The sequence below is a fragment of the Siniperca chuatsi genome, linkage group LG9 (assembly GCF_020085105.1).
Source record: "Siniperca chuatsi isolate FFG_IHB_CAS linkage group LG9, ASM2008510v1, whole genome shotgun sequence".
Lineage (NCBI taxonomy): Eukaryota > Metazoa > Chordata > Actinopteri > Centrarchiformes > Sinipercidae > Siniperca > Siniperca chuatsi.
Window position 1 is genome coordinate 30,191,405 of NC_058050.1, and position 27,262 is coordinate 30,218,666.

Here is a 27,262-nt window from a genome sequence, read left to right on the forward strand (position 1 = left end):
ATATATATATATACTGGGAACAGCAAAAGATACTGCGCAGAACCCTCAAGCTCCCAGGCCTCTGGTAGAGGACCCGAGCTCGAAGGATGAGACCACCCGCGGAGGGTGAAGGACAAAGTTTTTTTTATATATTTCTTAAGGAAACTTAAGAAGGCAAAATTATCATGCCCAATTCTTATTAACTTTTACAGAGGAGCAATCCTGACTAGAAACATTACAAACTGGCATGGGATGTGCATGGCCCAAGACAGGCGGGCTCTGCATCAGGTGATTAAAACCACCCAGAACATCACTGGTACCCATTTATCAAGAATCAGTGATATCGGTGAGGTGCCTGTGCAATTCAATTTTATTTATATAGCGCCAATTCATAACAAAAGTTATCTCATTGCACTTTTCCTATAGAGCAGGTCTAGACTGTACTCTTTATTTATAATATTATTTACAGAGACCCGACAAATCCCACCATGAGCAAGCACCTGGCGACAGTGGCAAGAAAAAACTTCCTTTTAACAGATAGAAACCTTGGACAGAACCAGACTCAATGGTGGGCAGCCATCTGCCTCCCGAACCCAAACTGGGATCTGATTCCACAGGAGAGGAGCTTGATAACTGGCTCACGTTCTACTTTTGGAGACACTTGGAACCACAAGGAACCCTGCATTCTGGGAGTGCAGTGTTCGAGTCGGGGAATCAGAAATACTTTATTGAAACGGTATTATGAGCTCTTTAAGATACGATGGTGCCTGACCATTAAGAGTTTTGTAGGTCAGGAGAAGGATTTTAAATTCTATTCTGGATTTTACAGGGAACCGGTGCAGTGAAGCTAATATTGGAGAAATATGATCTCTTTTCCTAGTTCTTGTCAGTACACGTGCCACAGCATTCTGGATCAACTGAAGACTCTTAAGGGACTTATTCGGGCAGCCTGATAATAAGGAATTGCAATAGTCCAGCCTAGAAGTAACAAATGCGGCATCATTTTGAGACAGGAGGTGCCTGATTTTTGCAATGTTGCATAGGTGAAAGAAGGCAGTATTTGAAGTTTGTTTTATGTGGGAGTTAAAGGACAAATCTTGATCAAAGATAACTCAGAGGTTCCTTATGGTGGTGCTGGAAGAAATTTAAGCTACTCTGTTACTTATTTCTGAGTTCTCAGACCATTTTCACAATTGAGAATGACTTCCTGATGGGAGCCGAAACGCCTTGATTCTGAAAACAGTGTCCAGATGACTACGACTGAAACCTTTTCTACGATATGTTATGTAGTTATTCATTTATGAATCCAACACAAAAAAACTGAACCATGATTTAAATAGGGCCCCCTGTGTTATTTGCACTGGTGATTTATTTATTTATGATTTATTTGATAGGGACAGATACAGTATACATAGACAAACTGAAAACAGCTGTCCGATGCAAGTATCATAGTGTTTATAGTGGATGCTAATTTGCAACACCTCTCCCTAGAAGGGCTTTTATGAAAATAAGAGATTAACAGTGAGGTAAAAAAAAAAAAGTTCTACTGATGTACTGATGCTTTTTTTTAATGCCTGCACCCGCTGCTGTGTCCATATCGCTGTATAATTTTATTTATTGTCGACCATTTTTGTGTAATTGCATGAGTTTTATCCTCTTTTCTGGCTATTTTTAGTAAGGCTCTATGACATTTGCTGGCACATTACTATGTTTCTTTGTGCGTTACTTCCACCAGCTTTTGATTGGTAGTGCAAAAACTTTAGCAGGAATGTGTATCGCAGATATACTGCTAATATAATTATTCCCAGGTCTTAATGCGAACTACCATGAACTCTTTCTGTTGCAGGTTGCCATGGTGAATGGATTCTCTGAACAAAGAACCTCCTGTGTCAGGTCAGTCCCTCCCTTAAAGCCTAGCACAGGGGTTGGCAGCAGACGATCCCGACATAGCAACCACCAGCTGCCTCGCAATCAGCACCTTCCTCTCCACCACCGAACAGTCTCTAACTATTATAGCAACCCCAAGACCTTCAATAATCTCCAGAACTCAGGAAGAAATTCAAGCAGGACTCCAGCTCAAACACCATTGACTAATGGCTCAGTCATCAGACAGCTAAGTGATAACCCTGGGGTCCTGAGGTTGTCCAGAAGGAGGAGAGGCCTCCCACCAGACACCAGCCCTACCCCTCTGAATCCCATTCCTTTGGACAACAACTCATCAAAGAAGTGCAGGACACTGCAATACAGTGATGGTGATGTCCCATTGGAGAGTGACTGCCAAATTGGCAAGATCCCACAGATGGAGGTCAACTGTGATAAAGATGTTAGAGAGGAGTATGTGAGCCATATGGGTAAAATCACTGTTAGCAATGATGGAGAACTTAGACAAGACAGATGTGGCCATGTTGGAAAGATGATACAAGAGAGGAGCGCTTGTATTAGTGAAGATCTACAGGACAAGGTAAATGTTGGAAAGTTAAGTTTGGCGAGCATTACTGCTCTGGAGTCCTCTCAAGAAAGGGTCAACTTTACCAACATCATCACAAACTATGACCTCAGCCCTGTCAGTGAGGTCATATGCAGACATGATAGAGAAAAAAGGCTCCAGAAAAATCGGCCTGCTTCATCCACAATCCCTAAGCCAATTACCAGGACTACTGATTCTAGGACTGTTGCCAGAGCTGCTACTGCTAGGACTACTGTAATTAAAGCTCCTATCAACTCAATGACATCTACACATGTACACAGTGACCCACCAGCCAGTTATTCTGCCAAGCACACTGCTAAGGGTACTAACAAAGGTACTAGCAAGGACATTACGAAGTGTACTTCACCAACCAGCAGTTACTTTATCCATAATTCCAAAGGTGCTGCAAAAGACTCTTCCAAGGGTACCACAGAGGACTCGACAGAGGACAGTGCATCTGTCAGTAGCTATTCTAGAACTTCCAAGGGCTCTATAAAGGGCCTTACACAGACCAAGTCTACTACCTCAGCCATTAAGACCAGGACCAGCCCTAGAATCCTTCTGAAGCACTAATAAACACCTGAGCTACTGCACATCTGAAAACATTCACAGATTCACTGTTCGCTATATGGAGAATTAATGTTGAAGACAATTAGCGAAATATTTAAAACAACATTGGATACTGTTGATCATAGGCAATGCATGATGATGGTGGTGGTGATGATGGTTGTTGGTTGGTTGGATAGTGACGTGGTGGCTGTGTACTGTTCTCTACATTTGTAAGTGATTGTGGGATAATTTTAATTCTGTGTAAGTAAAATAATTAATTGGAAGAGACAGCATAATGGCAGATACGTTAGTCATATAGTGGACTGTATAGTGAAAAGTCACTGATTTCGGATACTTCCCTGCTGTATCTGAAATAGTAGCTTAGTTTGATATTTTTGTATCATTATATTCACATGGAAAGGGCACTGGTTTTATCAAAGCACATAGTTTAACTTGAGTCAGTCTGCTAAACAGTTTTCAATAGCTTACCTAGAGAAATCTGTCATGCATATGGTTACATGCCATTGCTCTGGGGCTTTTTGAAACTCAGGTTACAATACAGTCCTTAGAATCAACCTACCAACTACCATTTCATTTAAACAGGAATAATCTGTTCAAGGTTGTCAAGATCATTAAAAAAGTCCTTAGGGTTTCTCACCTAAAATCCTCACCAGAATCAAAGGATAGGTTCACATTTTTTCAAGTCACTCCTAAAACAATAGTCAAGTGCTCATATGAACAATGGCACAGATTTTACTTGCTGTAATCGTTCCTCCTATTGACCTGCATTACGTCCACCACAACCAGTTGTCTGTGTAAGATCAGCTGCACAGTCACCAGCCAACTGTGTTCACCAGCTTGTGTAATATCAGAAGGACCTTACAATCTACTGGTCTGTTCAGTGGACAAAAATTGTTTTCAAGTAGGTTACTTGCAAAGTATACATAAACAAAACTGGTTTTGTTTTTATTTACTGATTTATAAAGGGCCTGAGCACGAAAGTGCCAGGACCAACGGCTCCAGGCACTGAAAGTGCAAGGAACCTATTGTTTCTGTAGAGATTATCATTATTACTATTATTATTATTATTATTATTATTGTTATTATTCTGCTCTTCAAATGCATTTTTGAGGGGTTAGCATGCTTAAAAACTCTTGAAATTTCTAAAACGTTATGCAGTGATTGGACTCTGGCATGGCCAGGGGGCCCCCAAATGCACGCCATGATTGCGATAAAGTTGCTTTGATCTTCACAAAATTTTGGGGGATCATTGCTCCCATCATAAAGAACATATTTCAGTTTCTTTGGAGAGAGTTTGCCCAACAGGAAGTCAGCCATTTTGGATTTCTTGCGTCAATTTCAATTCAACACGTTTGAGGCCTTTAGAATGCTCAAAAAGTCCTGAACTGGTAAATACTTTAATTTGATGTCACTTTTGGGCTTGAGGGCAGCACGTCGGCTGTATCGTGCCCCCTAATGACTTTTAGCCTTCAAAACAGTTAGGGATAGCTGAAAACTCACGAAACTTGACACACACATCAGAAGGTGGTGTACTTTGTTTTCTGGTATAGTCTGGGGCTTGGGTGTGGCAAAATGGCTCGATAGTGCCCCCTACAAAATTTCAGTGAAGCAGCCCCCGTAGTACTTTTCACCTAGATGTACAACATTTGGGAGCCTCTTAGAGCCATACCCTAAAGCCAACAGGAAGTCAGCCATTTTGAATTTAACATGCCATTTTTCGCCATTTTCAGGCTCCATACTACATAACAAACTCCTCCTAGAGAATTAATCGGATCAACGTCAAATTTGGGCTATGCAATCTAAAGACCTTTGCGATACTAAATTGCAAAGCTTCTTCTCAAACAGCATTGCCATGGTGATACAGCAAACTTTGAATGAATTTTAGCAATTCTTTTTTTTTTTTACCTTCTCCTAAGGAAATAATCTGATCAACTTCAAATTTGGACAGTGTAATCTTAAAACCATTGCAACACTAAATTGCAAAGCCTGTGTTCCAAGTGTGTTCCTGTGTTCCGGTAGAACCCTATTGAGTTTGTGCCGGTTTATTATTAGGGTTCAAACCACAAAGTGGTAGAACCCCATTGAGTTCATGCCGGTTTATTATTATTAGTAGTAGTAGTATTATTATTACTTCTCTGCCATATTGGCTCAAATTGCTGTGAGCTGAAATGAGCTAGAAGCATGAAACTTAGCCCAATAACTGGAAATGACATGCATGTGCTTCCAAAGAAATATGAACCCAATCAGCCACAAGGTGGCACTGTAATTAAAGCTCAGAATTCATAAGTCCCACTCAACGTGCCCTACAAAAAAGCCTCTTGGACCATAAAAGACCGCAATGATGGATTTTTTGCTAATTACAAGGACATTGACAGTACTAAAAAACAGTAAAGTGAAATCTACTTTTTGAATTTTGACTATCAACACCAAATTTTGGATACAGCATTGAAATACTGAGGTACACATTTTATTACAAATGAGCAAGATCGTTCAAAAAACATGGCCATCAATCAAAGTATCTTCGCAAAAGGCGAGGCTTAGCAGAAAACTGGCCATAACTCATTAACAATTTGTTCATCGTCTATTCATCACAAATCTTGGGCAATATCTTCAGTCCATGTTTGGGAATAGGCGTGCCAAAGCATTTTGAGCTTGACCCATAGGGGGCACCACATATGCCAAAACACTGTACCTCAAAACCCGGTTTACAGAATTTCACCAAATTTGGTGTGCATGCTATGAGGATAAGTGTTAAAAATCTGAAGTTTCATATTGATTGGTGGGAGTGGGCATAGCCTATTACATATTTCCACATAACTCAAAATGCCTTTGTGCAATCCTGATTAAACTTACCGTAGACATCCCGAAGGGGGGCGAATGGCGGAACTTTGAGTGCGCAATTATTGAAACGCTGCAGGCTTTGTGATGATGGAACAAGTGTGTGATTGGTCTCACTCCTTTCAAACTGAATTAAGAAATCCCATTGCCACCTGCTGCTATATTTAAGGTTCAATCCACAAAGCGGTAGAACCCTGTTGAGTTTGTGTCTGTTTTAAACACATGTTTGAGCCTTTTAGGATGCTCAAAAAGTCACCTAACTTTGTATCCAGACTTGAACTGGTAAATACTTCAATTTGATGTTACTTTTGACCTTGACCTTGCATGTCAGCTCTATAGCTCCCCCTAATGACGTTTAGCCTTCAAAACAGCTAGGGATAGCTGAAAACTCACGAAACTTGTCACACACATCAGAAGGGGTGTATTTTGTTTTCTGGTATAGTCTGGAGCTTGGGTGTGGCAAAATGGCTCGATTGCACCCCTACAAAATATCAACGAAGCAGTCCCCGTGGTACGTTACACCTAGATGTATGAAATTTGGGAGGCAGATGTATCATCTCTAGAATTTATTAAAACATTTTTTTTAAAAAAGCCTCTTGGAGACATACCATAAACCCAACAGGAAGTCAGCCATTTTGAATTTAACGTGCCATTTTTCGCAATTTACAGGCTCTGCACTTTAACGAAGATGATGCTAAATTGCAAAGTTTGAGGTTTTATCAAACGGCGTTGCAGTTGCTGTGCGGCAAATTCTGATAGTCCAGTGTTTCGAAATGAGTGTGCTACCTTGTTTCAAAATTAGTAACTGTGCTATCTCAGCTCTATATCATCAGATTTTTTTTCCAAATTTCACATGTTTGATAAGAGTCCCGGGCTGAGGACATTTACAGGTTATATTGTGTGATCTACACTTGATATATGGCAACATCATGTATGATTTGTGCGCGTTCTCCACCACCACACAGTGGCCCAATGGTCATGAAGATTCAAAGCGGTGTCAGACAGCCTCTGGTGACAATATTGCAGCTGTCACTCCCCCCAAGGTGCGCGTAGAGGCAAGGGCCCGTTCAACACTGCTTGCAGCTTTAATTATTATATGTTGAAACTGAAGGAATTCTTTTTCATTGTTTTTCTTTCCCCCCCAAATGAATCGCATATTTGAGGGCCTAAATGTGCTTAAAAACTCATGAAACTTTGCACACTTGATGTTTTGCCAAGAAACAGGAAGTGTTTGTAACTTGAGTACATGGTCACATCTGCCCCAAACTTGACATGTTTGATATGAGTAGCCTGAAGACAGCTACATGCCAATATTCAGTCATAGGCATAGTGCCACCTACTGGCAACAGGAAATTACATGTTTTATACTTTGATGTACTCCTCCTTGCTGGTTGGCCAGATCCACCTTATATGTAGTCAGCAAAGTCTTAAGACCTTAATGATGCTAAATCGTGAAGCTTGTGAGTTTTCATCAAACAGCATTGCCATGATGGCTCATTTTTTGCCGTGAAACAGGAAGTTGTTGTAACTTGAGTGTACATTGTCTGATCTGCCCAAAATGTTTGATAAGAGTCTCAGCCTGAGGACTTCTACATGCAAGTATTGAGTTATAGTCATGTCACCTACTGGCAACAGGAAGCAAGCCATGTGTGGCAATCATCATCTGATCTACATGAAATTTATATTGTGTGGTCTAAACTTGGAATACAGCAACCTCTGTTGATGTGTCAAACAGGGTTGCCATGGCAGACGTGTGACGCCATGCCAAACAGAATGTGGGAATAACTCAGTAATATTTCAACCGATCTGCCTCAAACTTCATATGGTTATTGATGGACCACTCCCGGTAACAACTATGTGACATTCATGAGTCATAGCGCGACAGACAGGACAGGGGAAGCAAGCCACATGTGACAAACATCATTTGATATACATGAAATTTACATTGTGTGGTCTACACTTGATATATGGCAACATCATATATGATTAGTGCATGTTCTATAGCGCCACATAGTGGACACAGGACGTGACTCTTTCGCGCAGTGCCCGATGTGTCTCGCTGACTGAGAGAAAAGCCACCTTGGGAAACAGAAATGGACTCTGCTGCACTTTTTTTTTTTTTTTTTTAACAAAACCTTGCAATCGAAATAATTTTTAAGTTGCAGTAATCACATGATATTTCTAGACATAGGGGCTTTAAATAAATAATTGACGAATGCATTTGTAAATTAGTTAATTATACTGTCCATATTTCAGCTGATATATTTTATCAGTCTAAATCACAGGTCAGTGTGTTAATTTATGGCCAACACATGTTAAACTACATTATGAATAAAGGCATGAATCAATTTCATATTATGACCCGTCTCAGCTGTGGAACTTTAATAAACCAACTACTGACATTATTTATTAATGTTAGTGTCTGGTTTATAGAAGAAGTGCAGAAAACTGCACTCACTACAACTCATTTTAAAATATATTTATCCTTTATTCATAGATTTTACTTTCATTGCTCTTTTCACATATATATGTGAAGCATTGCTTAATGGTTCCACAACGCTGACCCATCAGGGTGGTCTTCCACAAAGCATAAAATGTATTGTTTACTACAATTATTATGGAATGAAAATCTCTCCTTTTTAAGTGTTTAATGCTTTCTGCTATGCAAAGTACCCTGAACTCATCATTGATCATTAATTATACAGCTAGCTATCACATTGGCACACAATGCTAAGTAGCTATAGACAAACTATAAACAGGAAATCACTGCAGACAGTTGGAAAATATGGCTTCCTGATACAGGATTGACTGCATATGACTTGTGATTACCAGTTTATTGAAAAACCCACTTATTCTCACTCACATATACCAACAAGGGGTGTTTCATTAAGGATCCTTACACCTTGTAGGGGTAGAGCCACAAATAAAAGTGAGCTTCAGCCATTCTTCTTTAACAACTAAATGGCCTTGTTTGTTTTTAACCTGATAACATTTCAATGGCCCTACTGTTAAGTACACAACTATGCTATGTACACAACTGCTACATTTTGAGATACAGTCACAACAGCAGGAACAAGCAACGCCTCTATCAAACCAACAACAAACAAACAACAAAATAGTAATTCACTGATCAATAATATTCCGCCAAAAAACGGTCTTGTTACATTGGCAAAGGCCCACACGATCCAATCCAGTAAAATATTCAGTCCAAAACACATTACATCAATAAATACATCTGCGGCTAATCTGAAAAGATGCAACAGCAGTCCGTGGGTGTCTAATCTTCCACATTTTTTCCGTCATAACTCTAGTTCGGATGTAAACATTTCCAATAGCTTGGTAAAAAAAAAATAGTGGCTGCACTCTGACCTTTCGATTGACACCTCACCCAATAGGAGCTTACATGTCCTGTCCACAGCCTACAATAGCCAACGAGAGTCTTCGGTGAAAAGAAGTGCCTGCCCCTCTTCTTTCATGTAGAGACTGAGCCAATTGCAACCGATTGTGCTGATGACTGGCACTTTGTATAGCCAATGAAATTCTGAAAACAAGGATATGCTGATTCAGTGGGTTGGTCTAAAGCCACATGCAGGAAATCCTTGCGTAAAGCGAAATGCCTGCTGCCTGTTTTTGTCTGCATCCGCAGTAACTTTGGTTTCAGAACATTTTTGGAGTTTAGCACCTAGACCCTTAGGAAACCATGTAAAATATCAGTTTTTGTGGTATTGTTATCAAATTTGAGTTTGGACTAGGTAAGTTTTGTGTTTTTCAGCTAATAAGTCCCAGATAGTCATCTGTGGGCATCTGTTTGCAAAAAAAATAATAAAAATTCTGGCGTAAATAAAAACCTTTTTCCGTGTGTTCAAACTTACTTAAATTACTCACTGCCAGTAGCATTTACAGTGATTCAGACTGTTGGGGGTAAAAACTTCAGAGCGTTACCTTTCAAAAGAGACCAAGACGGTTTATGTAGTCCAAATAGTTCAAGAATGGGTTTCAATTTAGTATGGGTATACCTTGAGTAGGCATTTTAGGCTAATTTTACATGAATTCTAACAGGTTTTAAGAGGTGGAGTACCACTTTATTGAGCATCTCCCACTATTCATGTAGCTGCCTTGAAAATATTTAAGCACAAAAATGTGCAATATATTTGTGCTCCTCGCAGATACTGACATTTCATGGGGACTGTTTCATTTGTTTTCTACTTTTTCATCTATTTTCTCAACAGCCATGGATCTTGCTGATTTGATCAGTGAAAGAGTTCTCCAACTGAGAGAGATACAGTAGGTCGTAACAAAACAAATGAATTCATATTGTTATTCCTGACTGAATGTATGTTATTTCTTGTTGATTAATGCAACTTTAAAGTGTTATCGAAGTTGTTGTTTATCAATTGTGTTGTTAATTGTTTTGTTTTGTTATATATCTGTCTGTCACTATGTATTCAGGGTTTTTTTGTAAGGTGAACAAACTCTTTCAGCCCCAAGGGAATATGATAACATTTGACACATGAAAAGACATATTTGTGCAGTGACATCTAAGGTATCTGTAAAAAGTCAGTATAAATGTGAATGATTTGAATGAGAATTTGCAATAAAATCATTTTGAATATTTATCTTCCATTATCTGCATTTACCTAATTTAAACTGAGGCTATTTCCAGACATTGCACCAAGTGCCAAGCAAAGAAAATACCATCCTTACAATGCTAACCCTAACCCTTAACATAGTTTCCTTTTGCTTCCCTATAAGTAGCTAAGGTTAAAAGACCATACCAGTGGTTTTGCGTGTTTATCCTATTTCACTACAAATCACATGTACTTTAAATCACAGCTAAGACATAACAGACTAAAAAAAACCTTACTTGAGTTGTGTAAATTCATCACAGAAAATGTCAAGACTGCATACTTTTACGTCAAAATGTTGAACTTGTATCGTCTTTTCCTACTCTGACAGTGACAATATATATCCTATCAGCTTATGTCACGTCTTTATTGAAGTTGATGTTTGATGATGTTTACATTGATGCTGTATTTGAAATAAAGTGATTTCTCTCATTAATTATTCACAACATAATAAACACTCAATAGTCTACTCTTTAGTGAGCAATGAAAGGAGATTTCAGATACTTCTGAGACATTTAGGAATTATCGTTATTATGCATCATCACTGGAACTGTAATTTTGACATCTGTCAAAAGCGAAGCTTTGCATTGCAGGACTGTTATTAAAATAGTGTACATACTATGGACCCTACATTTTTTGTTCCATTGTGTGATTATTTAAGGGCAACATATAATGCATATGTTTCACACTGAGAATTCAGAAATCAAACAAAATAGTGGAAAGTAAATATAGTGCACTAGGGTACCAAATATGGAGTTATTCGGATACAGTATGAGTGAAATATTCAACCCATACTCCACCATTCCATAAAATGGAAATATTCTAGATGTTGATTGCGGGCCACCTGCTTCCCCGTGTTCATGATCGACAACTGCTACTACAATTGTTATTATTAGTCTTACTATTATCGTTATTATTCCTATCACTATCATTCCTATTATTATTTCTTTATTATATTAATATTACCACTACCATTACATTACTATTTTAAAATTGTAGGTGGCATTTGCATTGTTCTTCCCCCCTCACCCACCCACCCCCCCTTCTCTCTCGCTCTCTCAACCCAACCGGCAGTGGCGGATTGCCATCCACCTTTGAGTCTGGTTCTGCCCGAGGTTTCTGCCTCTTAAAGGAAGTTTTTCCTTGCCACTGTCACCGAGTGCTTGCTCATGGTGGGATTTGTTGGTTGTCTGTAAATAACATTATAAAGACTACGGTCTAGACCTGCTCTAGACCTGGAAAAGTGCTCCAGACCAGAATTTTCAGGAGGGAGCCAGAAACAGGTTCTCCTCTCTTATGGTATTTTTAGTTAGGTGATGGGAGTTAAGGTCTTTGAGCTACAAGCAGAAATTTGAGAGGGTGAGTCTCCATTAAATGAACTGTCTGATCCTCCCCCCTCCACTCCCTCTGGGTGCCACAGTCACCATAGCAACCAGTGCCACGTGTGTGCGTTTGGTCTACGAACCTCAAATACAGTGATGATGGGAGGTTTTAACTTGTGAACTCCTACATTTTAAAGAGTACAGTATGAAAACAATATATAGCAATGTCTTCAGTTAAGCCGAGTGCTGTTTCCCATGGCAACTTTGACTGTGGCTGGGAACAAACAGCTGTTTGAGATGAGGTATTTATTGTAGTTTGATCTCTCACTCACTCTCTCATATCAAAATGTTCAGCTCTTTAATGACACTTTGGTCCTGTAAGCCAGTGATTCCCAACCAGGGGTTCTTGTACCCCAAGGGGTACTTCTGCATTTACCAGGGGTACGTGGAAAAATTGTGCAGCTCAGCTAATTTGAAAATATATGTGATATATCCACATATTTTTGTTTAGGAAAAAATAAACACAAGTAAGATTACAAATGGTGATCTTTATTAGTTATTGTCACAATAACTAACCAACTATTGTAGTCTGCACAAGACATGCCTAAGTTTTCCACACACACCTACCTGTTTCTGTCTCTCTTGTCTCTGTCTGTCTGTCTCTGTCTGTCTGTCTGTCTGTCTCTCTCTCTCGTCTCTTTCTGTCTGCCTGCCTGCCTGCCTCTCACACTACCTGTCTGTCACTCACTCTGTTTTTCTGTCCAACTCCATTTTTAAATATTCAGTCCTTTTCTGAGTTTACAATGAGCTAGAGTGAGGGACCAAACGGTCAGTGCAGAGGATCTGTTTAAAAATTTTTAACTCTTCAACGTCATTCCCAAGATATTCACTCTTCATACAATTTATACATGAAAAGGTAGGAAAATTTGTGCTGGTCGCACTATGGAGTCAAACAAACTCACACAGTTGCTACACACTGAAAAAAGTGATTCTGACCTCTTGTAAATTTCATAGATTTTAATGTTATTGAATCCTACTTATTTTTTTTAATTCATTTTAAAATGTCCTGCCCTTGTTTAAAACAAGCTAATTTCACTCAAAAGTAATAAGAAAAAATATGTACAATCTAATTTCCTAATACTGTCCTGTCTGCGCATATGCAGACACATGCTGCCACTTTGTCCTGGAGGCAGGATTTTTTTTTTTTTTTTTTTTCCCCACTTTGTTAGTAGCTCCTTGAATGCTGTATATTCAAGCTGCATTTTAGGTAAATAAGCCATTTATAGCCAATCGGTGTGTTATATTTTTACTTTTTACAATTTAAAACATTGTTTGATTGAAAAAAAAAAAAAAAAAGTAGTTAGCTAACACTATTAGTTGTGTGTTTTGACAGTTTAACATTAGCTAACATTACAGCAACTAACGGTAGCTTAAGATAACCTAGTTGTGTAGTTAGTAACTTAGCTAAGTGTATGTTAGATGTATTTTAACATTTATACTAACTTGATGTTGCTCTAAAGTTATGTGTGATGAATTCAGTGTTTGTCTTTTTAGATTGTTTATTAGTTTGTGGACATTGAATACAAGTTTGCCAATGTTAATTGACTAACGTTATTTAACGGCTTGTAACTTCACTTTCCTGGCTGTTTTGGCTTGTAGACTGGTTATGCCTCCTACTGTATTCCTAACTGCAACAAGGGCTGGCGGTAAGACCAGCTATGTTTTCTAATCTTGTCAGTGTGGTAACATTAGGACCAAACTAAACTTGTGAAATCACATTGGTAAAAAGGTGCTTAAGGTGCTGTCTGACAGCAAGGGGTTAATGTTACTGCTGAATCTAAGTAAACAGAACGGCAGCCTTGCCACTAAGCTATGTTGCAGCAGCAAATGTTGCCCTTCATTCAAAACACAACAATGCAGAGTGGCAACTAAAGCTTTGAAAGTATCTATTTCTGATGTGATTTCTAAATGCTGTAGTGATAAAGTGATTTATAATCGCCCATCAGAGAAATATCACACTTGCTAGAAAATAGTCCAGCAGTGAATTAATAAATAAAATAATTCTTTCCGAAATTGAATTTCATGTCTGTCTGTCCTGCCATTTGTTGCATATTTTGTAGTAATATTAAGGCATTATTAAACACAGATGAATTTGTAGTGATCTGACTTCAGTCATGGGCTTAACATACTCTGTGCTCACACAAGTTAGTACTTATTGGACTAATTTTATCAAAATTAATTTTCTTCAACAAGCTCACCATTTATCTTTTTGATCCCTGCTTATTTTTATTATAGGTTTTTCCTCATATCTGATGTTGGTGTGATGTAGAAACATGGAGATCCTAACTCTTTGGGGACCTCATATTGTTTTGGTAAGTGCATTTAACAAACAAACTCTTCACAGCTATACTGATCACAGCAGAACTGCTAAGAATAAATGTTTTGTAACTGTGTGCTAACTATTTTATCTTTTATTTGGAGCTTTCCATGGTTATTGGCAAATGATGATACCAAAAAAAAAAAAGGTCAAAAGAAAATGAAAGGAAAAATAAATAGGCAATAAGGAGGAGCAAAATGCTGGTACATCGTCATCATATAATTCATAGAGAAGAGCTGTTATGTTCATGCTGAACATTCAGAGGTAGTGCAGGGAAATCCAGCTGCCAGAGAGTGGCCAGAGCTATACTTTAATGATTAGCTACAAAGTAGCTACAAAATATCATTACATCAATGACTGAACATAGTGCTCTTTGTCTTCTGTTGTTTTTTTAATGTATAACAGATAAATGCTGAATTCCAGCGCATAACAAATTCACTTAAAACAACCTTCATGGTGCAGTTGGACAGCCATTTACCTCAGCTGACATCTATTTTCCAGAAGGAGGGAGGTGTTTCTGGCCAGAAACTAGCCAAACATCTGTCGATCTTGCAAGAGGTAAATGTATACACTGTAGTAGAAAATATCGTATACACGCAACTTTATGAAATTTACTTGTCTAGTACGATATAGCCTGGATTATTTGCAAGGTGCAAGACAGATTTCTAAAGAAATCTGATGACGTCTTAATGAGGCAATAGTGACATACAGGTTATGCAGGTTATAGAGAAGCAGGCTTGTGACTGGAAAGGTGCCAATTCAATCCCCAGGTGGGGAACGGGAAAGAGCAGTTCTGAAGTCAGTCTTCTCTTGGAGACACATTTCACATCATAGTAAATGAAAAACACCCCACAAACACAAAATAGAGGTGTAGCTTAAAAGGGTTCTGAAGCTGAAGAAATCACTCAACCTTATGGCTCCTTATAAAAAGGTAATTATTTTTGGAAAATGGTTAGCGGTAATGCTAATGCATTTATCAACAAGCTAAAACAAAAAAAACACCAGCATGATCCTTTCATACTGTGCATAAGGTCATGCTTTTGTTGTGTGCTGAGTGGTTGTGGTGAGGTTGTATCAAGTTTGTTTTCGTTTTTGGCGAGTGTCCCTCTAATCACATTGTGAAAGCCATCTCTACCTCGTAATACCTAGTAGACGAGTGACATTAGAATCTTAAAACATTTCCTATATTACAAAACAGTACATGTGTCATCCTAGATGCAAAGTGCCTTGAGGCCTGCTGGCCTTTTAAGGTTGACATCACTTGTCGCCTGTGTAAAAGGGTTACAATTATCAAAATAGTCCTAAATATAACAATAATCACAAAAAATCCCAAGAAAATTTCCAACCTGTGGTAACCTAAAAAAAATATATAGAATGACTTCATTATACATACTGTAAATGCACTGCAACAGACTCTAATTAAATAATGTTGAATTGTTACTTAATTTTCATAAAATGTCAGACCTCTGAATATGTAGGGCGATAGCACTGTTGTAACTTCTACTTATCCAGAGAAGTTTCACTGAGAGCAGTCCTCTCTTCTTCACAATTCATACCTGGAAACTGCTAGTACAACCACAGTCTGATCTACTGGTCATTGAAGATTAAGTGCCTTGCTCAAGGCAGGTGCTACTCTTTCACTTTCCCTAGTTTGGGACTGAATTGGCACCTTTCCAGTCACAAGCCTGCTTCTCTAAACTATATGCCACTATTGCCTCGTTAAGGCATCATCAGATTTCCTTAGAAATGTGTTTTGCACCTTGCAAATAATCCAAGTTGAAGAACACAGTGAGTGGTGGACTGTATTAACACAGCCACTGGTGTGAACATTTAAAGCTGTACGAGGGATTTTGTGGAATATTCACTTGAATTGAATATTGCAACCCTGGACATAGTTGCTTGTGAAAAATTGGGTAGCCTATTATGTTCAGTCATGTATTCTTTCAATGTAAGTGTTTGCAGTTTATTGCAATCTCAGCATCACATTTTGTAAGTTGTCAAGCAACTCAAGAAAGGGTTACCACTAAGTTACATTAATGGCACAGCAAAAATGGTGTTCTATCTAGTCTCAGCTAAAAATGTTTAATTAGATTAAATTTAAAGTATCTAGAAATTAAACCATTAAATTGATCTAAATGTACGTAATTAAATTTAGTATACTGAATATAAAAAATTTGAGTAAATTCTACTCAAATTAGTTGAGCTAAAATTAATAAAATTGATCTGAAATTAGTTAATAATAATAAATAAATAAATAAATAAAATAAATAATAAACACAGTCTGTTAATCAAATACACCTGCTCTCTATCACACTCCTGCTCCCCATCAGCACCTAACCACAGCCAGCATAAAAGCCCAACACTCACCTCAGCCAGTTGTCCGACCTTGTTAATCTAAAGGACTCCCCATGCCATTCTTTATCACTCCTACATTCTTCACGCCGGCGAGTCTTCCCCTTCTCCATACCTGCTCACCTGTCTGTTCTGGCTATAATCCTAATAAATCTACATTCTGTCTCCCTATCGTTGTCTCCTACCTCTCTGTCCGTAACAGAAGGTCGGACCCATACCGAAGGATTACAACCATTACTCCCTTAGTTGCTCCGTCACCTCCAGTTACACCATGCCCAGGGCCAGACCGGCGCCCTTCTTTGGTTTGGAGGATCACAGCACGCCTCAGAACCATCTGCTGGGTCGCAGCATGCCATTGAACCATCAGCTGGTTCGCAGCAGCAGCACCCTCCTTCTCTGCCAGAGTGGCAGACTCCGGATTCCCGGACATCACTGGTCCAGCCCGCTCCTCTACCAATCTTCCCGTTGCCGGCTTCCTGTCCTGCCGACGGCTCCCTGTCCTGCCGACCCGCCGCCGGCTCCCTGTACGGCTGTCCCGCCGCCGGCTCCTGAGGATCTCCGCCAGCTTCCAGAGAGACCCGTATTCGCCGCTGGTCTCCAGGGGCCCTCAGCCTTCACTGCCGGCATTCCGTCAGAACTCTAGATTGTTTTGATCTTTGTCACAGACCTCATGCGGTGAGCTCCGCACAAGGCCAGCCCTCAGGTCGTCTGCCAGAGATCCTCAACTCCACCCTGGTTCAGCCCCCGGGTCGTCCGCCTGAGGTCCTCTGCTACACCCAGGTCCAGCCCCTGGGACGACCGTCCGAAGCTCCCAGTTCAACACCTGCCCAGGCCCCGGATCGTCCGTCCGAGGCTCTCAGCTCCACACCTGCCCAGGCCCCGGATCGTCCGTCCGAGGCTCTCAGCTCCACACCTGCCCAGGCCCCGGATCGTCCGTCCGAGGCTCTCAGCTCCACACCTGCCCAGGCCCCGGATCGTCCGTCCGAGGCTCTCAGCTCCACACCTGTCCAGGCCCTGGATCGTTCGTCCAAGGCTCCCAATTCCACACCTGTCCAGGCCCTGGGTCGTCCACCCGAGGTTCCCAGCTCTGCACATGCCCAACCCCAAGGCCATCTGCCTGGATCAACCTGCTCCCCGTGGAAGAGGACGACCACCACATTGGCAGGGTTTTTCGGCCATCGGGAGCTGGCTGTGGAGGGGGGGGGTAATGTCACGGATACGCCAGGCTCCCCCATCTGTTAATCAAACACACCTGCTCCCTATCACACTCCTGCTCCCCACCAGCACCTAATCACAGCTAGCATAAAAGCCCAACACTCACCTCAGCCAGTTGTCCGACAGCGTTAATCTAAGCGATCTCCCTCTCCAGCAATCTCCCACTCCAGCGATCTTCACACCAACGGACTTCCCTTTCTCCATACCTGCTCATCTGTCTGTTCTGGCTTTAATATTTATAAATTTACATTCTGTCTCCCTATCGGTGTCTCCTGCCTCTCTGTCCGTAACAACCTGCTCTCATTCCCACATTTGACACTAAAAACAAATCTCACACAGCCTCTGCAGCAGATTCTCCTTTCTCTTACGATATTTTAAATTTGGCGATAGGAGTTACGTCTTTGAGCTAGAAGCAAAAATTTGAGAGGCTAATGTAACAAGTGTTTGTTAGTACTGTGTAATAGATTTGTAATAGCTGTTTGAGGATGAATGCTGTAGGCTAATTGATCAGGAAGACTAGGAACAGCTGCTGGAGGGCAGGGGTCAGTAAATAATAACAATTGACAGAATAGTTGAATTAAGGAAAAGTGTATTGTACAAAAAGTGAATATAAACATAACCCAATATATACATGAACTACTGCAGCAGAAATAAATCAAAAATCAACTTCAATCAATTTTAAATTAAATGTCCAAGATATTGTTCATTGAGGCAGGAAGGAAACAAAAAAATTCAATGTCTGTTCTCCCAACTAAGGATGAAGAACACCGAGGCTGCGCACCACGTTTGAGTCCATATGTTTGTTATTGAGTGATTTGAAATGTCCGTTAGCGCGATTGTCCGGGGGGTTGAATATTGCAGCGGTTGCGTAGCTCGAGGAGGTGGGAGAGTAAAAGGACAGGCTGTACCGCCTCCTACCAGACCGAAGAGTGTTGGATGGATAACAGGAACGTTGTGTGCTCCAGAGCCTAGCTCACCATCGAATATACCCTGAATGGGCACCTGGCCTGTATACAAACACAAAAGGCCACTTAAATGGGTGTACACTGATATCTGTGGGCTAACATTAAGCTAACATTAGCTTAGTTGTAACATTACAAAATAAAATCACATAAAAAACAAAAGAAACCAATGGGAGCACATGTTAGCATGTAGCATGCTAACATTAGCATGCTAGTTAGCATATTGTCTCCAACATATAAAATACATTTTTGAAATCAACCGGAAGTAGCATCAATCATGAGCACATGTTAGCATGTAGACTAAGCTAGCATGTTGCTAATGCTAACAGTAAAAGTTCAAACTCACCAGTTCAGTAAGAAACATTTTGCCCAGCACACACAACAACGCCCAATCACCGGATGATTCTGGTTTCTACAGAAATGTTTAGATGCTTAACAGAGAATAAATGAAAACCAATATTTGCTTGAATGGAGGTACTGCCCTACAGCTGCTCTGACTTCTCTCCCACACAACTGAGCTGAGAGAAGTCAGGACAGCTTTTATACTGAGGCAGAGGGCTGTGATTGGCTAATTGAAACAAAGGGGGTGTGTCTTATGGCAAGGGAAAGAAAGGGTGGAAAACATGGACTGGCAACTACAGTACATGGAATGACACTACATTAAATACAGAGGGTTGGAAGGGAGGAAATGGAAAACCTGGACTGGAAACTGGATTGGATTATTTTTGGATGGATGGATTTTTACCCTGGGCTACACTAATTCTCTATTAAATGAACTGCCTGACCTGTCTAAGTTATTGTCTGCCCCTCCCCCCTCCACTCCCTCAGGGTGCCACAATCACCATAGCAACCAGTGCCACGTGTGTGTCTGTGTCTCTTATCAATTGTCTGTCATTTGGGGACTGATGAGAGCTGGTCTGTTAGGTGATGGACTTGCCTGGTGAAGCTCCTTTCTCTATTCTTAGCATCTTGCTTCACTTTGGTTAACTGAGCACGGAGCACACTGTTCTCTCAACAAGAGTACTCTCCTTCAGCTGGTTGTTGGTTCTGGCATGTGTGGGAGGAGCAGAGATTGACAAGGTAGTGGGGTTCCCTAATGGGCTCTCATCATCTTCACTGTCAGAGAGGACATTGATCCTCCACCTCAGCTTTCAACAGGGGAAATGCCTCTTGAAAGGACTCTAGGTGTGCTTCATTCCCTTGGACCATGACCTTTTCTTTGTTGTAGTATGTGATGGTAAGCAGAGGGTTATCCTTGTCAAGGTGTTCATCTTTACAGATCTTTAATCTGCCTCCTGCGCCGATGCCCTCACTTGATACATATGCATAATTGCTGCAAAGAGTATCTTTCCAGATGTAAACTGAATCAGTGAAGAATATGAGGTTGTTCCTCTTCCTTCCTTCTTTTTGTTGGGCGTAGTCAGTGAAGAGGACCCCTGGGTTTTCACAGAGAGTCTTCTCCTTGTGTTTCTCCCTAGCTGTTCCACTCTTACATTTAGCAGGGTACTGAATCTCCGTGCTCTCTACTCTGAGAGCTGTGCTGTGCTGCCTTCTGATCGGTTTCCATGGCGACTAATTGTTTACTACTAGGGGAGCTAGGCTAACTGTTTACTTTTCTAGCTTTTCTAGCTTGCTAGCTTTTCTGGCAAAAACTGAACTGTGTACAGTTTACCAGATATATTAATGTTACCAACAAGAATCCTTGTTGGTGTTTTCTATGTACGTGTAAAATATATCTGCAGAATTCCGCTCTCTGTCTGTCTGTCACTTACTCTCTGTCTGTCTGTCACTTAACCTCTTTCTGTCTGTCTGTCTGTTTCTTCAACAAACTCTATATCTACTATGACTCAGCTATTTACTACCTTTTATACTTTTTAAAATATTAAGTGGGTCTTTACAACAACGACTTCTACTACGTCAGTCTTTACTACTACAACAGTCTTTACTACTACAATACTACTACTACTGCTGATACTACTACTACTACTACTACTACTACTACTACTACTACAGTCATTAACATGGCTGGTACTACTACTGCAGTCTTTACTACTACTACTACTACTGTTACTACTACTACGAGAGTCTTTACTACTCTACTCTTGAAGGTTACTGCATACAAATTACACTTTTGGTAACCAAGACAAATCAGCTGAGAACCCTTGAATCAGTCCTGTAATCAAATAATTGACAAAACAGCAGTTCGGATGCTTTTTCAAGGCCTTTCCCAGCTCAGGGACGTTGATGTTCAGTGTTGCAGGTACCAGACCAGCGGTCAAGGCATGGGTTGAGGAGGAAAACGGGGCAGCTGTTCCCTGAAAAAACTGGCTGACTTTTGGGTATAACCTGCCATTCTTTTGTCCTTTCAAAATTTCCCATTAAAATGTATGAAAGGTGTCACACATCGCACACAGCATTGCTAGATGCTAGAGGTTTCAAACAAAGATGGGCATGGCCCATTTGGGCCTGGTAACAACATACTAAAAAAATGACGATGTAGCAATTAGCAGAATACAATGACAATGTAGCAAAGCAGAATTCTATTTGATTCAATTCAATTTTATTTATATAGCACCTTTTCATAACAGAAGTTATGTCATTGTACTTTTCCCATAGAGCAGGTCAAGGAAAAACTTCCTTTAAGAGGCAGAAACCATGGGCAGAACCAGACTCAAAGGTGGGCGGACATCCACTACTGCCAGTTGGGTTGAGAGAGAGAGAGAGAGAGAGAGAGAGAGAGAGAGAGAGAGGGGGAGCACAATGCAAATTCCACCTAGAATTTTAGAATAATAATATTATAATGGAAGTGGTAATATTAATGTTAATAAAATAATAATAATAGGAATGATAGTTATTGGAATAATAATGATAATAATAGTCATAAGAGTAATAATAACAATTGTAGTAGCAGTTGTCGAGCAGGAACACGGGGGCAGCAGGTGGCCCACAGTCACCGATCCAGACTCTGCAGCTCCAGAGGCAGGAGGAGAGGAGAGAGGAGAGAGACGAGAAAGCACAAAACTACAGGAGAGAAAAGATGTCGAGTTAGTAACATGCATTAATGGGATAAAAATGCATACAGATGGAGAGGCAGAGGGGGCGAGAGAGGAAAGAGGTGCATCTTGGGAAGTCTCCCGGCAGTCTAAGCCTATAGCGACATAACTAAGGGATGGTTCAGGACTCACCCAAGCCAGCCCTATCTATAATCTTTATCAAAGAGGAAAATCTTTAGCCTACTCTTAAATGTGGAGATGGTGTCTGCCTCCTGAACCCAAACTGGGACCTGATTCCACAGGAGAGGAGCTTGATAACTGAAGGCTCTGGCTCCCATTCTACTTTTGGAGATTCTAGGAACCACAATCCCCCTGCATTCTGGGAGCGCAGTGTTCTAATGGGGTAACAAGGTATTATGAGCCCTTTAAGATACGACGGTGCCTGACCATTAAGAGCTTTGTAGGTGAGTAAATTCTATTCTGGATTTTACAGGGAGCCAGTGCAGAGAAGCTAATATTGGAGACTATGATCTCTTTTCCTAGTTCTTGTCAGTACACGTGCCACAGCATTCTGGATCAATTGGAGAGTCTTAATGGACTTATTCGGGCAGCCTGATAATAAGGAATTGCAATAGTCCAACCTAGAAGTGACAAATGCATGGACTTCTTTTCTGCAATTTTAGAACACATTCTACAACTAAGTGCAGTTACAACAACAATTGCTGTCTCTTTTTGTGTGTTTTGGGGTTTGGGAATTAACAACCTTGTTGTCTCTTCTCAAGGTACCACCAGGCCACCATGACTATGCTGCTGCTGGGGCTAAAGCTAACAACAACAATGAGGACATGCATGCCAATATCTCAGCCACAAAAGAGCCCTTAGCAGCCCAATGAAAGTTCCTTTTCCCTTCAAGAAGCTGAGGAAAAACACTGCATGACTGCTGCCATCACCAAGTCCATCACCAAGTGGAGTGAAACACTGAGGAGATAAAGGCATGTAAAGCTAAAATCTCCTCTGTGGAGAAAGAGGCAGAGTCCCTAGCTAGCAGAAACACATACTGGAGCTAGAGCACTACAAGTGCTACTGGAAACAATGACTGAAAGGCCTCAGAAAAAATGCAGGAGAAAATCCTTGAGATTCATGAGTCATGAAGATTCTCTCCAAAATTGTGCTGCAATTTTCCTACAAAATAGAAGATCTTCTAAAAGCCAACAGAGAGGCTAGGAACACAGTATGGCCACAGATTGCACAGGCAAGAGTTAACGGCCACCGGCATGATCCCGTGTGGGTTACAACGGTCGGCCTGTAGTGGTTTAAAGTCATCATATTCATCTTTCACCTATGGAAATGATGGAGCCTACTGTTCAAATCCTGCACTTAACGATGCAAGTTCTACTGCTACAGGAAAGTTCCTTTGAATGAATTATGGAACTACACTGTATCAATTTATATTCACATACATTTTCTAACTTTGTACTGTTCTATAGCCGACTTACGTTATTAGTTTCGTTATTATCGGCTCATTCTGCTGGTATTGCCAGCAGAATGAGCTTTTTAATAACTGCCCAGGAATATTTGTATTACAAAATCTGATGATATAGGTCACTGGGATATGGGTCATTAAACAGGGCATTAAACAAAGTTTCCCCATCTCCCCTCTACTTTTTATAATAGCTGTAAAATTACTCTGTAAAATTACTGGTAATTTATATCAAAATATCAGACATTGCCAAATTAAAGGTTTTTGATCAGCAGAATTGTATTACTTAACTAGCTGATGATACAGCAATTTACCAAGGAAATTCCTATTGTCTTAGACGATGTAAAAGGTTTTTGCTTGTGACCTGATCTTAAATTTAAGTAAATGTGAATTAATGTCAATCCATGACTGTCCCCTTTAAATTTATATGGAAGAAGAAAACCCATCAGTTAAGGGTATCTTGGTCAAAAAATATGAAGATTGTGGCTGAAGACATTCCTCAACAACAGTTTTGGGTTCAGTGAACCCAGAGAGATCTTCAGTTTCGCTAGTTAATCCAGTGTGGGTTAATAGTCACATCTTTATACCATGTATTGTTGATTATTAAATAATTCAGACCATTTTTTATCTTTCCTGTGTCCATGTGCATGTCTTGTAATGTCCTTTGTAGCTCAGTTTACGTTTCAGTTTCATCCTCACCATTTTATCCTTACTTTCATCTCTTGGCGAAATGCTACCTGTGATAGATTGGATGGCACACACATAGTTGGTCCTTGCACAGAGTTCTGCCCTCCTTTTCTCAAAGGTATAAGACTGATGAATGGAATGTTCAAGGAAATAAGGTGTTGTTCCAACTCATTGAGACATTCTAGCTCAGGGGGAATAGGCTTCAAATGCAAGTTGTTAGCAACACTCTGGCCAGCATCAGCATTTTCATCATCACTCCAAGTCAGTAAATTTTTCATCTCATTCATCTTAACTGCTGCTACACACTATTTGTCAGCATTATCATGAAAAGGCTCATCATTTTGAGAGAATGAGCCAAGTAAGAAAGGTTTCAAAGATGATTTGGAAATACAGCTGTCGCTAGATGCATTTGGTGATGCAGCCTGTATTCCATCGTGGTGGTTCACCAGCACCTTCAGACATGGTTTCATGGACTGTAACAAAGAGTTTCCCCTCGGGGATCAATAAAGTATTTCTGATTCTGAAAATGCATATATGATATCAAAGTTGAGTGTCTCATTAAGCATCCACAAAAATCTGAGAGAAAATAAGTGTTCATAACAATTATAAAACCTAGTTAAAAAACAGCTCATTTGGCTGCTCAAACCATTTCTCAGGATTGTCTTGGGGGCGTGATCAGCTCATGCTTGACTGACAGCTCCCTTTCAGCTCAAGTACCATTTTTTTCAATCAGTAAAACGTTTTGCTTATATATATATATATAGTCTTAGTGCACAGGTTTAGAGCAAGGTGTCTTCATCAATGGTAGGCAATGGTCCGCTTGGTCTAGTCATGCTAATGGGTCCCTTTGACAGGTCCTACTTCGCGGGTGAATGGTGGGATGTTTCTGTTGAACTGTTTTACCGCCTCCGTCAAGTATTTCCAAAATATGTTATCCATGTCTTGTCTTGACTATTCCCCTCTGGGGTTGCAGTGGGGGTTCATGCTTTTTTTGCACGATGACAAAGGCACCAAGGGTGGTGGAGGCATGGTCCATATACAGTGAATACTTATCCCATAGGTTCCAGAGTATCGGTCTCGGGTCCCTGGTGGGAGTGTCTCCATGAAGACATGAACGCTCCTGGAAGTGGTTTTCCAGATGAGCTTCAGCTTTTCACACGATGATGATAGTAGATGGTAGATCCAAAAGACAGTGCTCTATCTCTCGGAGATAGTCATCAATGTTTGACTCTCAGTTGTTTGGGTCGAACCGTTCCACATCCCTGGCAATGGACTCAAGCTGTTGGGTGTGGAGGCCTTATTCTGGGGGAGGGCATGGTCTGTCCAAGTCACCTGAAGCTCCATAGTCACTCAGGTCACCATAGTGATGAGGGTGGCTTCTTTGCGGGGATGGAGTTTGGCCGAGGCGCTGGCGCGAGCTGCAAAATGTGATTCACCAACCGGTGATGGACCGAAGCTACGCTGTGCTTCGTAGTGTCCTGTCCTACCAAAGCGCAAGGTGTTACGGCTAATGGTCGCCTGATACTGCCCCTGAAATGGGTCATCAACCGGGCATGAGAAGTCAAACACTGCCCGAAGAAAGCCGGCTATGCCCAGAACGGCAAGCCCCACAGACGAGAGAGCCAGCCCTCCTCTGGAGGCTCTAAGAGGCCCAACTGACCGGCCTAGCAATGCCAGCCAACCCAGGGACCATGGCTTGGAGCCAAACAGCCCCTAGAAGTGCAGTCATGACCTCCTTATGCTGGACAGTTATTGAGCGCCCCCCTCTGCCCGCTTGTTAGACCCAGAAGCCCCACCCTCCGGCAGAGCACCCCAGTTTACTTGGATGAATGGAGAGGTTAGGGCCCTATCCAGAGGCAAAAAAGCTGCCTTTCGGTCAGGTGACAAGAAAACATACAACACAGCTAGAGCGAGACTGAAAGCTGGCATCAAGGAGACACAGCAGAGATATGAGAAGAGACTGGAGTGACCTAAACACTACAACATCAAAGCTATGTGGCAAGCAATCCAGACCATCACAGGCTACAAAAGCAATCAGTAAGCATCATAAGTATCAGTACAGCATGTTTTCTACTCCTACAAGAAACATGAAAAGGATAAAATTATGGAATAGCATACCCAACACTATCCTCCCATAACTATCAAACTGCATTGCCACATTTGCTGGAAAAACCTTCCTGTATTGTTCTTTAGCATTGTTGTTCCTTGCCACATTGTAGCAGTGCAGTATATTTCTTGGAAATATATGGGTTGATGGTGTTATCATATTCAAAAACTAATTATTTTTCCTCATCCCTGAAGCTGCTCCACACACTGGCTGCTGATGCAACCAGCAAACTCAGGCACAAGTGCTATCTTTCTTAGAACATCCCTTTCATCTTTGCTGTTGCCCTGGTGGAACACATCACTCAAAGCAAAATGCTCTGATGAAGCAGGCTAGAAGTTAGCTGACTAAGGTGCAGACTGAGATGCAGAGAAGGCCGGAGTAAAGGTTGGATTGTATCCACATGATACACAAGCATGCCTGTAATCATATTCAGTATGGGCCTCAAAATGGAGATAATCCTTTAGAACCCTCCCCTTGTTTAAGAAGGACACTATCTCTGTTGCCTCAATAGTCTATCACTATACTGACAGCAGTGTGTGTCTGGAAAAATCATGAGAAAAAGGTGCAATCAAAGGTTAGTAAAATTCAAAAAGTCAAAATATCTGTTCGATAGATTGACATTTGGAAATAACATCTATTTATGCTGACATTTAGTGTTAGAATAAATAAATCTTGTCTGGCGTTTGGTGGTCAACATTATGTTATAATGAATTGCCTGAGCTGCAGAGCAGGCTGTTCACAAGCCAGCTGGGCCAGTCTCACTAGGTTATAACCTAGTGTTAGGGTGCATACGCTATGTGATGTGTGTCCATGTGGAATTTTGTAGGTTTGCACTTGCTTGAACAAATCAGTCTGTGCGCACCTGGATGTATGTTTTATTGTGTGACCATGTATGTTCATTTGTGTGTATGTGTGTAACTAAGCTTTATTGAGGGTGGGTATTTGGCATGACAGGGTGAGTTGGGTATAAGGCTGTAAGAAGGATAACATTAAGTGAGAGCTCTAATTTTCAACTTTATAGTAGCCTAAGTATTTCAGTAAGCACAACAAATTTTCACAATTATATGTTCTCACCTGTAATGCATTCCTTATCATCAGGCATAAGTGCAGAGACAGGATTATGTGGTCATCAGGAGGAGGAAAGAACATACAGTAGCACACTATGTTCACATTTTTTGATTGGTTGGTTTACACCGTGGACATATACAACCATTCACACTCATACCTATTACTTATTACCTATACCTATTGAACTTTGTTCAGTTTGTACTGATTTGTTTCACTCTAG

General features: G+C 40.7%; 2 protein-coding genes and 1 long non-coding RNA gene across 10 annotated transcripts in view; 2 read left to right on the forward strand and 1 right to left on the reverse strand.

Moving 5' to 3' along the window:
• The window catches only part of LOC122881591, a 41,588-nt gene extending 31,120 nt beyond the window's left edge, over positions 1-10,468 (forward strand). For all 7 annotated transcript variants that reach the window (XM_044207972.1, XM_044207971.1, XM_044207970.1 and 4 more), the window contains one exon: positions 1,826-10,468. In XM_044207972.1, the coding sequence (XP_044063907.1) occupies positions 1,826-3,019 (1,194 nt within the window). In that variant the 3' untranslated portion in view covers positions 3,020-10,468. The remainder of the gene's footprint in view (positions 1-1,825) is intronic.
• A 2,045-nt stretch (positions 10,469-12,513) lies between these two features.
• Positions 12,514-17,173, forward strand: LOC122881592. 2 transcript variants are annotated; one of them, XM_044207975.1, is made up of 4 exons: positions 12,514-13,507; positions 14,097-14,173; positions 14,584-14,736; positions 16,733-17,173. In XM_044207975.1, exons 2-4 carry the CDS (start codon positions 14,135-14,137, stop codon positions 17,171-17,173), a joined length of 633 nt encoding a protein of 210 aa, XP_044063910.1. In that variant the 5' UTR covers positions 12,514-13,507; positions 14,097-14,134. The 2 variants fall into 2 exon arrangements, with proteins under 2 accessions (XP_044063910.1, XP_044063911.1); XM_044207976.1 differs by lacking the exon at positions 12,514-13,507 and having other exon boundaries at positions 14,009-14,173.
• A 1,144-nt stretch (positions 17,174-18,317) lies between these two features.
• Positions 18,318-20,452, reverse strand: LOC122881593. The gene is made up of 2 exons (XR_006379186.1): positions 19,054-20,452; positions 18,318-18,752 (listed from the first exon to the last, which is right to left on the reverse strand). It is a non-coding gene; the product is annotated as an uncharacterized LOC122881593 (long non-coding RNA).
• Positions 20,453-27,262: the final 6,810 nt, after the last annotated feature.